At 31.3% G+C, this 14,233-nt stretch overlaps 1 protein-coding gene across 1 annotated transcript in view; it reads left to right on the plus strand.

Annotated features, from left to right (window-relative positions):
* Nucleotides 1–4,977: 4,977 nt before the first annotated feature.
* LOC100250772 (probable protein phosphatase 2C 9) overlaps nt 4,978–14,233 on the plus strand; it is a 31,916-nt gene continuing 22,660 nt past the window's right edge. The window contains exons 1-4 of the mRNA XM_002272812.4: nt 4,978–5,372; nt 5,795–5,956; nt 9,516–9,755; nt 10,092–10,368. Coding sequence (XP_002272848.1) covers nt 5,921–5,956; nt 9,516–9,755; nt 10,092–10,368 — 553 coding nt within the window. The 5' untranslated portion in view covers nt 4,978–5,372; nt 5,795–5,920. The remainder of the gene's footprint in view (nt 5,373–5,794; nt 5,957–9,515; nt 9,756–10,091; nt 10,369–14,233) is intronic.

Below are 14,233 nucleotides of genomic sequence, written 5' to 3' on the forward strand. Positions count from 1 at the left end.
GATAGGTGATAGTACTACCTTGTTAGATTACAAACACTAGTTCATGGGGGTTTACATGCAATGGATAGTAGGTTATAGATCTAAGCACTTGATGTCTCGTTGTAATATACATAGAATATTGAAGTGCAGTTGACTCTTTGTAGTGAGATGTTGAGTCAATTTCAAAATTTGATTATGAGGGAGCCAGTACTCCTAAGGGTCTCATTGGTCCTCGCTTTGAGCTCATATTCCTTGTTGGCACGACTTATGAGGGTTGGATTGGTTTTTAGTTCACTTTTGTGCATAAAGGCATTTTGACAATTACGCAAGGTTGCACAAGGATAAGTGATTGGTATCTCTAGATTGGGTTAATTGATTAATTAGAACTTGTATAGTTAATTAACCAATTAGCAACCTTTTTGGGTTAGATTAAGTGACTCAAGCTCACGGTGGACTTAAGTCACTTAAGCCCAGTAGAAAGCCTATAAATACCCTTTTAAGGGTTAGGTTAGGGTTTCCAAGTCTTGTCATTTTCCCCTTTAGTCAAGAGAGAGAACCTTAGCCTTTACCCTTGAGATCTCCACCATCTCAGTGCCTAGATACAAGGAAAAGTCATTAGATGGAAGATCATGGTGTTTACAAGATCCATTACGACTTTGGAGTTATCTACATCAATTGGAATTGATTCGGGAACAACTAAATCAAAGGTATGTGACTTTATTCTCTAGATTTATGTTTTCTATTATATCCATATTGTTTTTTAATACCTCTTTATCCATTACAATAGATTTAAAGAACCTAGGATAGATTTGCATGCACCCTACGCGATCCAGGGCATGAGAACATATTAATCCAAGGTTCCCAACAAGAAGTTTTGCATACATTGTTGTAAAACTAACTTGGTTAGCTTCTTTACTGAAGGAGTTAAGGGTATCTACAACTCAAATGCTTGTGATTTGGTGTGATAATCTAAGTACATTCCAACATGTAGCTAATCTTGTATTGCATACTAGGACAAAACATGTTGAATTAGATCTATACTTCGTTAAGAAGAAAGTTTTACAGAAGAAGATGTTGGTTCAACATGTTCCTTCACTAGATTAAAGGACAAATGTCTTAACAAAGGTCATTTCCAACTCTAGGTTTTCCTTATTAAGAAACAAACTTAGAGTATAAGACTTAACTACTTTAAGTTAGAGGGGCTACTAAGGTTAATAGTTAAACCAATGATATCATAAATATATAATTTATATTTTATTAACATTAAAAATAATTTTTAAAAATTTATATATATATAATTAAAAATTTTAACAACATTTCATTTTTTTTATATTTGATATGCCAATTAAATGACAAATATAAATATATTAATATATCAATTTTATTAAATATTACATGTATAATATTTAAATATGAAAATAAATTTATAATATTTAATTTTATCTAAGTATCTATGTATTTGATTATTTTAAAATTTTAAAAATTATTATATTAATTAATTCATATTATTTTCATATTTATTGTTGATAATTATTATAAAAATAAACCTTGATATAGGTATTTATATTTGTTTATTTAAATTTTTTATATTATGAAAAATTGCAAACAGCATTTAATGTTTTATATTAAATGTTATATATATAAAACATTAAATGGGTCCTCTCTTTGTTTTGGCAACCTCAGCTCCATGATTCAAATCCTCATCATGTAGAAATTCTTTTATATTAACTAATTCCACATCCCACTTCCCACATCGAAAAAGCACAAAGGAAATGAGCTATATAAATAGCTTCCAATTCTAGTATTAAGGTGAGAAACTTGGTGGGCTGAGATGCAAGAAATTTGGGCAAAAAAGAGAAAGCCCGTTAGGATTTTGTAATTTCTTGAGAAAATGAACAAATGGTGCCCACATGATCCCTTGCGTCCCAAAAGTCTCGAGTATCCGAAAAAATTGATGCAGTGGACAAAATAGATTTGTATTAAGTAAGCTCGTATACAAACACTTATTTTGTATCCAAATGAAATGATCAAACTTATTTTAAAAACCATTTACACTAAATATCAAAACTATTCAAGTAATGCATCAAAATTAAGGGGGAGGATGAAGGAAAATGTGGTAATATTTACTTTTTACCACCCTAATATTTTTCAAAATTTTGAATAATATAAGTTTAATTAATTGATTAATTCAGGGTCGAAATTTTTTTTTCTTCTAATTTTTTAATTTCTTAAAAAATGAACAAATGATGGCCACGGGATCCCTTGCGTCCCAAAAGTCTTTAGTATCTGAAAAAATTGATGTGGTGGATAAAATACATTTGTGCTATGTAGGCTTATAAGTAGGCTTGTATCCAAACATTAATTTTGTATCCAAATGAAATGATCAAACTTATTTTGAAAACCATTTACATTAAATATCAAAACTATTCAAATAATGCATCCTTACGGTCTGTTTGGGAATTGTTTCTAAGAATAATTTTATATTTTTTAATATATATATATATAACAGGTGTAATAATAAAAATTTATTTTATGTTTTTTGTTTTGAAAAATAAAAAATAAAGGCTTATTGGGTTAGTGTTTTAAAAACAATTTTCAAAATAGTTTTTGAGAATAAAAAACACACAAAACGTGTTTGATAAGAGAGTGTTTTTTTGTTCCCACGTGTTCTCTGTGTTTTCTAAAGCCTCGTTTTCAGAGAACAAAAAATGATGTTTTTCGTGTTTTTGTCACTATTGTAAGAAGGATAAAAAAATGTTCTTCGTGTTTTCAATCAGTGTTCTTGAGTGTTCTCATCTCTTTATTGTGAAAGAAAATTCTTTACGCTGCGAGGGAAAAGTAGAAAATGGGAAAATGGGAAAAAAAAAATGAGTCTAACAAAAGTTCAACCAAAAACTCAACATTATCCAACAATTTTTTTTTTTTTGGTCATTTCTGTTTCAATATTTTTTGGATATTTCAAGATTTATCCCCATATGATTTTTCTGATGCATTTCAAAGCCAAAACCTCCATAAATTTTAGGATTTCCTAGAAACCAAACAAAACATAAACAATAACACAAAAGACCAAGAATGTAAAAAATAAAAAAGAACAAAAAATTTAAAACAAAATGGTTAGGAATCTTTACAACAACCACAATCTAGATTTTGGCCTCAGTGAGTAATGTTTTGATCTCAAAAGAGAGAAACAATTCAATTGTTGTGAATAAAAGTTTGGATGTTGGAAGAGAAACAGAGACAAGGGGAAAAGAGGAACCTAATAGGAGCGGAAGAGAAACAAAAGAAAGAAGAAGGAAATAAAGGAAAATAGAGTTTCTGTCCCAATATATATATATATGTAAAATAAGTTAAATACTGAAAATTAATAATTTTTTATAAATAAATTAATTTTATTTACTTTTAATTTTTTTTTATCTTTTATATAATTATTAAATATAAAATAAAATTACAAATATTTTAAAACAAAAAATTATAATAAATATATCATTATTAATTAATTTTTTATATTATTAATTACATTTAAAATCGAAAAAATACATCATCTATTTCTAAGTATAATGCATTACTATTTGATATCATAAATTTTATCTTCATAAAATCCAATAATTGATATTTACCAATTTATGATATTTTGATCATATAATTTATCAATTATTGAAATCAAACATATTTAGAAATGTGTACAAAGTAATCCTTTATTTGAAAATTTTAAAACTAATGCATAAAATTTTCAAAATGAAACATTTTTTTTTTTATAAAGTGTGAATGTAAAAATTATTTATATATTTACAATATCAATTAGTTAAAGAAAATACTCAACTTTAAAAAACAAAACCAATTATTATTATCTTTTGTTGATTTTTTTTATTTATATATTTTTTCATTAATCCTGAGGAGTTACGAAAAACATTCAATTAAAAAAAAAAAAAACCAACTTTCAAACATGTTTTTTACTTTATTTGTTTTAAAACACTTTTCTTCTTAACTCAACCACTCATATTTTTTGGGTTTTTGAGAACAAAAACTGTTTTTCAAAATTCAATTCTCAAACGCAATTTATTTCTAAAAACATAAAAAACTGTTCTTAAAAACTATTTTCCAGAACAGTTTTCAAAAACACCAACCAAACAGACACAAAGTGTTTTTGGATAACATCTTTTAATTATTATTTGTTATTTTCACTTGTTTTCTGAGGATTTTTTTTTTAAGAAACAATTATATAAACATGTAGAATGATTAAAAATTAAATACTAGATATAAAAATTATTTTTAAAACGTATTTAAAAATATTAAAAATAGATTAAAAATATTTTAGGTTTCTGAATAGACTTTTATTCTACAAAAATGAAAACAATTTTCAAAAATTGTTTTCAATAACTATTTTTCAAAATTATTTTTAAAAATAGTTACTAAATAAACCCTTATAATTTATAAGTTTTCTTTTTTCTCATCTATTTTTTTTTCTTTCTTTCTTTCTTTTTCTTTTCCACATAAAATAGGAAAAAAATTATTTTATTTAAAATTAATACTTAATACTATTAATTACTGTTTAATACTAAGTTAAATTAAGTTTATTTAAAATTAAATAAAAAAATAAACACCATCTTAATTTTTACTATCCCTTTTTTTTTCTTTTTCTTTCCCATTTTCTTTTCTTTTTAGTTTTGGTCCTGAAAAGTGATTGGAGAAGGAAAACAAACAATTAAAGCAAACTAATTATAATTTTTAAATTACTTGACTGAAAAATATAAAATAATAATTTTTTCAAAGAAAAATTACATTTCTTTATCTTTTCCTCAGTATTTTCTTCAGCAATTACAAAGGCAAAGTAAATTGGATGTTGTTTGAAGAAATGAATTTACTAAGTTAGAGTGGTGGGATGTGTTTGGGTGGGTGGAAAAAGGGGCTGACTTTAAATATGAGACGCTGACACAAGGAGATAACCGAACCAATAACCCCAAAATAGAATGGGGGAACCTCAAAAACAAACAGCTGTAACAATCAAACAAACAGTGTCAGTCATAAACAAATACACACCCACAAAGTCAATATGCCCAACCGAAGCCTGCCTTTTGGCACCCTCTGCCCTCTTCTCTCTCTCTCTCTCTCTCTCTTCGTCGCCCCCAAAGCCATAGACTCCATAGACTCCAAAGACTCTCCTCCAAACCCCCCGTAAAACGGTTACACACCTCTCTCTGTTGCCCATACTCCCTCTTTTCTTTTGCTCTCTTTTTCACTGTTTTTTTTTTTAATTTTTTTTATGTGTTTCCCCCCTCTATCTCACTCACTCCTCACCCTTCAATTCAAGCCCCATATTACTGGTTTCTCTCCCCCTTGTCCAAATTTGGGAATCTGGTGGATCGGTAATAGGGGATTTCTGAGATACACATCTGGTAATTTTGCTCTTTGCTCTTTGCTTCTTTCTTGTGCAACTATGTTGCCGTAGGATTGTTTTGGCTGGGTGTTTTAATGGTCTGAATTTTTTTTGTCTGGTGCTGTAGTTTGTGAATTTGGTGGATATTTTTTTGTTCTTTTTTTGTTTTCTGGAATACCCATCTGGCGATTTTCTTTACTTTTGTTGTTTCGTAACGAAATATTGAGTTTTTGGATTGTTACGGTTTGCGGGGTTGTTTGGATTATCAGAATTTTTGCCCGCCGTTTGTGAAATTTGTGGAAGGTCTGCTGTTTACTGTGAAATAGCCACATGATAATTTGGTCCTACTTTGGTTTTGAACTAATATAGACTCTTGGAGCTATTTCCAATGGTGGGGTTGATTGGATGATCAGAATTTTTTTGTTTTTGGTGTTGTCGCAGTTTGTGAATTTTGTGGAAATTTTTCTATTTTCCCGAGCTGGGGTTTTGTGGAATTTGAAATTCAGAGGTTGGAGAAGTGGTAAATGTTGAATAATAGAGGAAGACATTGAGGCGGGGCTGCATTACATGGATAATTTATGTTGCTTCAAAGTCTTTTCTCAGGTGAGGATATCTATGTTTATGTTACAAGTATTTTCATGTCCGTTTCTCTTTCTTCTTATATGTGTTATATTACACTTGTTTGTACCCTCTGTTTGGTAGCAGGGAAAGTGGGAAAAAAGACAACCCTTTTGGTTCTTGTTAATTATATTGTTTACTTCAATTAAGGCAAATAGTTGTATTAAGCTCATCATCACAAAACGTTCAGCAATTTCTCGACTTATTTCAACCATTTAATCAAATTCTTACTAGTTAAATAAACCCAACAAATTGGCCTGAATATATTCCATGTATTCTAATAATTCCTGTAATTAGTATATAACCCTCAGACAACTGCTTCCTCAATTCTTGAATCAGCCTGAACAATTATAAAGTGGCAACAAGTCTTTCTTTTTCTTAAGATCCATTGTTGTTTTTACAAGTTTATGTTAGATTTTTTTTTTCCTTGAATTAATCCCAAATTTTCCTCCTATAAATCTGAAATTCTGATTTCTTTATATAGATAGAATGATGTTAATAAAAAAAAGAGTGGTGGGGAGGGGCGTGGTGAACCCTAGCACATAGGAGTATAAAAAGAATCACCAAAAGATGAAAAGCAAGAGGATGGGCTGAGGCCAACAAAGTTGCACTGGCACTAAACCACTTACCAAATTAAACATAGATAAGCTTCCCTTCTTAGCCCATGAGAAAGAAAGGGTTTATTCTAACCATCAGAATCGCTGCATTAAAAAAATCGTCTTATAACATTCCTACTCCTGCATTCTGATCAGTCTGATGCCTAGGAATTCTGAATCCTGGATTTGTGATTATGTGTTAGGCTCAGTTTAGCAGAGGCTTTGTTTCGCATGTCACAATCAAAGAAAATATGATAATTTGACTATCGGGTTCAATTTTTCCTTTGTGTTCTAGTCAGATAAACTGGAACATTAGAGAAAATATAAAATGATTTTTTACTTTTGCTGCTTTAGTTGGTTGGAATTTGGAAAGTGTGAAAGTTATTTGTTAATATAACTTCCTATGTGTTTAAGTTGAATGATAAGGACAGTTTATTTTATTGCTGATTGAACATTGAGCCTGAAATCTGAATTGTCCTTCTCATTGAGAAATTGTTTTTTCTCCAGCCATGGATGATTGATTTTGTGATTGGATTGCTGAACCATTTTGTTTTAGAGGAATTTATACTATTTTACTTGCTTTGATGTTCAACCTTTGGCTGTTGATGCTATCTCTTTCTTACTTTTGTTTTTTATTCTCTTGGATTATTCATATTGAGGGATATTGGGTCATGGGTAAACCATAACCCAGTGGGTTGGAAAAATTTCCATTCTTTGGATTTTCAAGCATTGTTTCAGTTATCACCGATCAATGTTAAAAATGCTAGCAAATATTATGATGTAGGACAACCTTAGGATGGTTGCCTACACTCAAGGGTAGGTGGGCTAGGGTTTTATTTTTAGGGTGTAAGGAGAGGAACAAGGAATAAAATTTATGATAGAGAAAATTATAAGATAAGAAATAGAGAGAAAGAAGAAACAATGAAGAAAAGATGGAAAACCTTAGAGTCTCATTAAGGCCTTCTAGGAGTCTCACCTAGAAGAAAAATCAATGGAGTCTCACCATTGAGGGTTGCAACCTTGCAATGAAAGAAAGTATAATATTATTCATCAAATCCATCCCTTTGATTTACATTGATTAGTCTATTTATAGGCTTCTCTAAGAAATTCAAAGTCTTCTAGGACTCTAATAACCTATTATGATTCTAATTCTAATTATAACATCCAAAGTCTACTAGGACTCTAATAACCTATTATGACTCAAATTCTAATTATATTATAACTCAACTAACTAATCCTAATTAGACTAACAGATATTAATCCTAATTTAATTCCAAGTAATATTAATCTTATTTTAATTACAACTAATACTAATTCCCTTTCTTGATATATATATTGAAGATTCATCCTCATCAATTCCCCCTGACTTGAAAAAAACTCGACCTCGAGTTTTAGTGATTTTCCACGATCAATTGAAATTCCGAGCAATGTCTTCCACCCTTTCTTTTTTCGTCATCTCTTTCCCATGGTAAGACAGGATCTCAAGATCTCTTGAACTTGTTCAATGTCATGCAAGACAAATACTGGACTTCGAAATTTTTTTTGATGTTGTACAACAAGTTGATAATTCTCGAAATAATTATGTGTTTTCAACAAGCTTGTGGAAAGTTGTTTCCCACACTTTTCTTGTAAATTGTTTTGTGGAAGAATAAGATTCTTGAATTCCCTATATTCAAAAGAAATTTCAGCAGATTCTTCATGTTTGCCACCACTCATGATAATGTTTGGCCTTGGGAAGTCAAACATCGATTCTTTTGAAACTTCTTCAACTTCTTTGAGCTCTTCTATTGGTTGATCTAGGATTAGTTTCATCACCTCTTGCTTTCCAGATTCATCATTGATGATTTCTTCCTCCTTTCTAGTAATTTCGACTTGCTTTTTAATAAGAATATTTGATGGCTCTTCTAGTTTCAAGGGTGCTATTTTTTCCTCTGGTTGCTTATGTGGTGGAATTTCCTTCATTGGGCGAAGAATCTTCTTAGCCTTGGTATGTTCACCAATGGCTGCATAAAAAAGTTGTAGCCTTCAACCAAGGTTCCATATCTTGCTCCACTCCTCAATTACATATGCCTTCATGCCAAGAATTTTCGCTTTGATACCAAAATTGATGTAGGATAACCCTAGGATGGTTGCCTACACTCAAGGGTAGGTGGGCTAGGGTTTTATTTTTAGAGTGTAAGGAGAGGAACAAGGAATAAAATTTATGATAGAGAAAATTATAAGATAAGAAATAGAGAGAAAGAAGAAACAATGAAGAAAAGATGGAAAACCTTAGAGTCTCATTAAGGCCTTCTAGGAGTCTCACCTAGAAGAAAAATCAATGGAGTCTCACCATTGAGGGTTGCAACCTTGCAATGAAAGAAAGTATAGTATTATTCATCAAATCCATCCCTTTGATTTACATTGATTAGTCTATTTATAGGCTTCTCTAAGAAATTCAAAGTCTTCTAGGACTCTAATAACCTATTATGATTCTAATTCTAATTATAACATCCAAAGTCTACTAGGACTCTAATAACCTATTATGACTCAAATTCTAATTATATTATAACTCAACTAACTAATCCTAATTAGACTAACATATATTAATCCTAATTTAATTCCAAGTAATATTAATTTTATTTTAATTACAACTAATACTAATTCCCTTTCTTGATATATATCTTGAAGATTCATCCTCATCATATTAGTTCTAACTTGATGAGTTTTCTTCATGTTTGTTTCTTTCAAAAACAATATATATTGCCATTTAGCTGATAGACGTCTTGTTCTAGAAATATTGGTTCCATTTTCACTTGTATTTGATCTTAATAAAATGTTTGTGGGATATCTCATTTATTTGGATGAATATTCATGTTTTCATCTTTTAGTCACGTGAGAAATGCAAGATTTTTTTGTTCTTTTCTTCAGATGTGTTGATTAAGATTTTTTTTTCCCTTTCTCTTTAGCTTCTGGGAGGACGCTCTTCTTCTGGTTCTGGCAAGGGAAGAAGCCATCAGCGCCCAGTCAAGTATGGATTCAGGCTAGTAAAAGGGAAAGCTAATCATCCCATGGAGGATTATCATGTTGCAAAGTTTGTTCAGCAACAAGGACATGAGCTTGGACTTTTTGCTATTTATGATGGACATCTGGGGGATAGTGTCCCTGCCTATCTACAAAAGCATTTGTTCCCAAACATCCTAAAGGAGGTAGGGTTGGTTGAAATGACTTGGTAGTGTGTATTGAAGTTTTTCTTCACAGGGATTAAACCCTATATGCCATGTCATTGTTTATTTATTTCATTGTTTGATAATAATATTTCAAAGATTTGCATATACTGTAAGTAGGTTGTCCCTTTTTTTCTAGTAACATTATTGGTGATAACCAATAGTACCCACCCACCCTCTCTTTTCCTATTAAAATTGGGACATTTATGTGATTCTGAGTGGCAAAAGGAAAAGGGTAATGATTTCTGTTGTGGCATGCAAACCTCCTCTTACAAGGAAAGGGGTGTAATCTTATAGTACGTTGATTAATCATTCCAGGAAGAATTTTGGACTGATCCTGCGAGGTCCATTTCTAAAGCCTATGAGAGAACCGACCAGGCAATTCTTTCACACAGTCCTGACTTGGGCAGAGGTGGGTCCACTGCAGTTACTGCAATTCTTATAGATGGCCGAAAGTTATGGGTAGCCAATGTTGGAGATTCACGAGCGGTTTTGTCCAAGAAAGGGCAGGCGAGACAAATGTCCACTGATCATGAGCCCAACACTGAGCGAGATAGCATTGAGGACAGAGGTGGCTTTGTCTCAAATATGCCAGGTTCTCTGACAAATCTTGAGTCCTATTACATATTTATTTATTGTTGAAAAAGTTCCCTTTATGCATTAGATCAGTAATACATTCATACAGACATGGATGTGTATGTACTCATGCCTGTATGAATGTATGTTGAGCAAGAACTTGTGTGTTTACTTTTCCAAAAAATATATATGGTTACATGTTTCTAAATATAATTTTTTTGTGAAAAATTTTGGAACCAAGTACTTGAGGGAAAGGAATTTAACAGATGGAAATGTAAGTAACAGAAATGAAAGCTTTAGCATTGGAGAGGATTTAAGTATAAAAGAATGACATTTTATTCCCTTTTAAGTGATAGGATTTATTACTGTCCAAGTTCCCTTTGGGGAGCTCATTTCCTTTCTCTTATGAATTCTACTGGTTCTAAATGATAAGTTAAATTTCTTAGATAATTCCCTTCCTCCCTTCCTCCCTTCCTCCCTTCCTCTCCTTGTTTTCCCCTACCACATACGCACAAAGAAAAATCCACCTTTCCAAGGAGTTATTTAAGTATTTTATTGTTTAAGAAGTTTACATCTCGAGTGAAATGGATGAACCGTTTACTGCCTATGCTGCTTCTAAGCAATAAGGTCTATAGATGAATAGAATTATTACAAATTTGCATGAAATTCTATTTGAGATTCTGAGCTTCCTTAGGTGTAGAAATAGTTGATAATGGAGAGAGTACCAAGTATATAGTCACAACATCTGACGAACATTTTCTTTGCAAGCATCAAAACATTAACATATTCCAATCAAAATGTGTGCTATGACTATTTCTTTTAATAAGGCTTTTTTATTTTATTTTTTTCTGGGAATTCCACCATCTGAGAGTAGCAGGATCCTCAAGAGTTCAAATTCTTGTTTCTTATCCAAGACAAGTGCATAAAGACATTTTCTTGTTTCTCATTCGATCCCCATAAACTAAAGTTAGAAGAAAGCTATGATTAGTAGCCCTAAAAACCATCTTCGTAATTTAGCCTATCCTGGAAATTGTGATAGACAAAGACGTTAATTTTAGCCAAATACTCGTGTTGGCACAATGCAACACAAGTTTGAGTGTGAGATCTGTGTTTGATACGCTTATATTGCATTGGATATGACTATTTAATTCATGACTACTTTATCTTTTTCTTTAATTTTTTAATTATTTTAATTATGCTTATAACGCATAAGATATAGCTATTTTCGCTTTTTATCTATTTCTTAATTTTTTCAAAAATTATATTATATGATAGTATAATAACATAAATTTTAAGGGTTTATTACACTTTACCCCTTTAACCTATAGTGTGTTTTGCACATTGCCCCATCGAGTTTAAAATCAAGCAATATACTCGTCATGCTTTATAATTGCATGTAATGTGCATTTTTGGAGTGATGATGTTACCTTAATTAGATAGAAGTGTATGTGCTCTTCACGTGACCTATTTAAATGAGGGTAAAAGGGTTATTTCATTTAAAACTCCAAACCCTAATCCAACCTTCTTCTTCCTTTGTTCATTTCTCCCCTCAATCTCCGTCGTCTGTTTTGCCTTTGTTGCTATTGGTGCCACCGTGGATCCCTTCACTGACCACCCATTGCACCACCACCTTGCCGCCGTGACTCCACCCTCAAATCCTACACCGTCACTCTCCCAAACAAACCCTAGCCCCAACGCCTCCCCCAAACGCATCATTTCAATGATCAGCCACGGGCAAAACCTCGACCTCGACCTCGTCCTTGACCTCGTCCTCCAAATATTCAACCACGCTGGCAAATTCTATCCCAATTTTGCCCACAATTATGAAACCTACCTTGCCACGATAAAACTACCAATTGCTTCAAACTCACCAAATCTTGTATTTTCTAGATTCTTTAAATCCCTTTTTTTTTTCATTGCGGAAATTTGAATGAGCAAAAGGATTAGAAATGCCTCAGAAAAGTTTTCATTTTCAGATTGTTGATTCTCAAGCATTTTCACTGGATTTGGTAAGGTTGTCATTTCAATTTTGAATTGATTTTCTTTTTGTATTTTTATATTGTTTTTCGATCATTTTTTATTTGATGATTTGAATTTGGTTGTTTTGGATCGTGATGTTTCGATTTGGTGCTTTAATTGCTAGGTAAAATAGTTTATTTTTTTATTTTTTATGAATCTGTCTATTTTTTAAGACACTGCAAATGTGTTTGGTTGCTGAGAAAATGTGGTTTTTGGAAAATGAAGAAAGAAAGAAGGAGGGTTGTTAGGGTTTTAGGTTTAATAACTTGTTTGATTATTATTATTTTTTGTATCTATCTATTTTTTAAGACACTGCAAATGTGTTTGATTGTCGAGAAAATGTGGTTTTCGGAAAACGAAGGAAGGAAGAAGAAGACGGGTTGTTAGGGTTTTGGGGTTTTAAGTAAAACTTGTTTGACTATGTTTTTTTTTTGTGAATCTATCTATTTTTTAAGACATTGCAAATGTGTTTAGTTGTCGAGAAAATGTGGTTTTTGGAAAACGAAGGAAAGAAGAAGAAGGGGGGTTGTTAGGGTTTTGGGGTTTTAAAATGAAATGACTCTTTTACCCTCACTTATTAAAAAAATGATCATTTTGCCTTTGGTCACGCAAAGAGCGCATACCATTCCATAAAAAAATGTAACGTCATGACTCAAAAAATGCATATTGCATGCAATTATAAAGCTTGGAGGGTACATTGCTCGATTTTGAACTTAAGGGGGCAATGTGAAAAACACAGTATAGATTGGGGGGTAAAGTGTAATAAACCCAAATTTTAATAAAAAAATAAAGAAATTTTTAATTAAGTCCTAACTCCTAAAGACTTTCTTTCTCTTGTTCTTAATTTGTTTTATTATAATAGATAAAATTTAAAGATAAATAAAAATAATTAATATCGCATAAAATTTAAAGATATATAATAATTAATAGCATAAAAAATATAAAGTTAAATATCAATATTAATATTGTTGATTCTAGAAGTTTTTTAGGAATTAGTTTTTTTTTTTTCTACTTTAGTGTAGAAATAGTTATGATAATTTAGTTTTATTTATTTGTATTTTAAAAAAGTTTGTTCCTAGTTTATAGGAAGTTCATTGTAGTGTTTGTTAGTTACTATTTTGTAGCTAGGAGACAACACATAGAATTCAGCTGTATTGCTATTTTTTCTTAATGAAAATAATAAGAATTTTTCATATTCTTATCTTAAACTTCATTCATGGTATTAGAGTTGGTTCTTTCCTAGGACCAATGACTTGTTTGCAATCTGGTTTCTTAACTAGATTAAAGAAGATTATTCCTCCATTTATTTTGTCTATTTGGGACGATTTAGTTGTTAGGAGGAGATGTCAGGCATAAGTGAAGATGAAGTTTCTGAAGACAACATGAAGTTTGGTAAACCTGTTCCAGCACAGAGTTCTAAAGGCATTCATTCCCTACCAATCGCCTTATATCAGTTGAATGGACAAAATTTCCTATGGTGGTCTCAGTCCGTGATGCACTTTATTAGAAGAAAAGGGAAGGTAGGTTATTTGACAGGCTTTTATACAGCTCCATCAAAAGATGATCTAACTTTTCCATTGTGGGATTTGGAAAACTCTATGATTATGACAAGTATATGGGATTAAGACAAAGATTCGAGAGACCAAGCAAGGAGATCAAAGTGCAACCAGGTGTTATGGTCTCTTAAAAAGTTTATGGCATGAACTAGAAATGTTTTATAATCTTGAATGGAGTTCCTCTGTTGATAGTGCTCGGTTTAAGAAGATGCTTGAGAAAGAAAGAGTATTTGAATTTCTTGTAGGTTTGAATAAGGAATTGGATGAGGTTCGTAGATGTGTACTTGTTAAAGAACCTCTTCCTTTTAC

This window comes from Vitis vinifera, chromosome 12 (assembly GCF_030704535.1).
Source record: "Vitis vinifera cultivar Pinot Noir 40024 chromosome 12, ASM3070453v1".
Classification (NCBI taxonomy): domain Eukaryota; kingdom Viridiplantae; phylum Streptophyta; class Magnoliopsida; order Vitales; family Vitaceae; genus Vitis; species Vitis vinifera.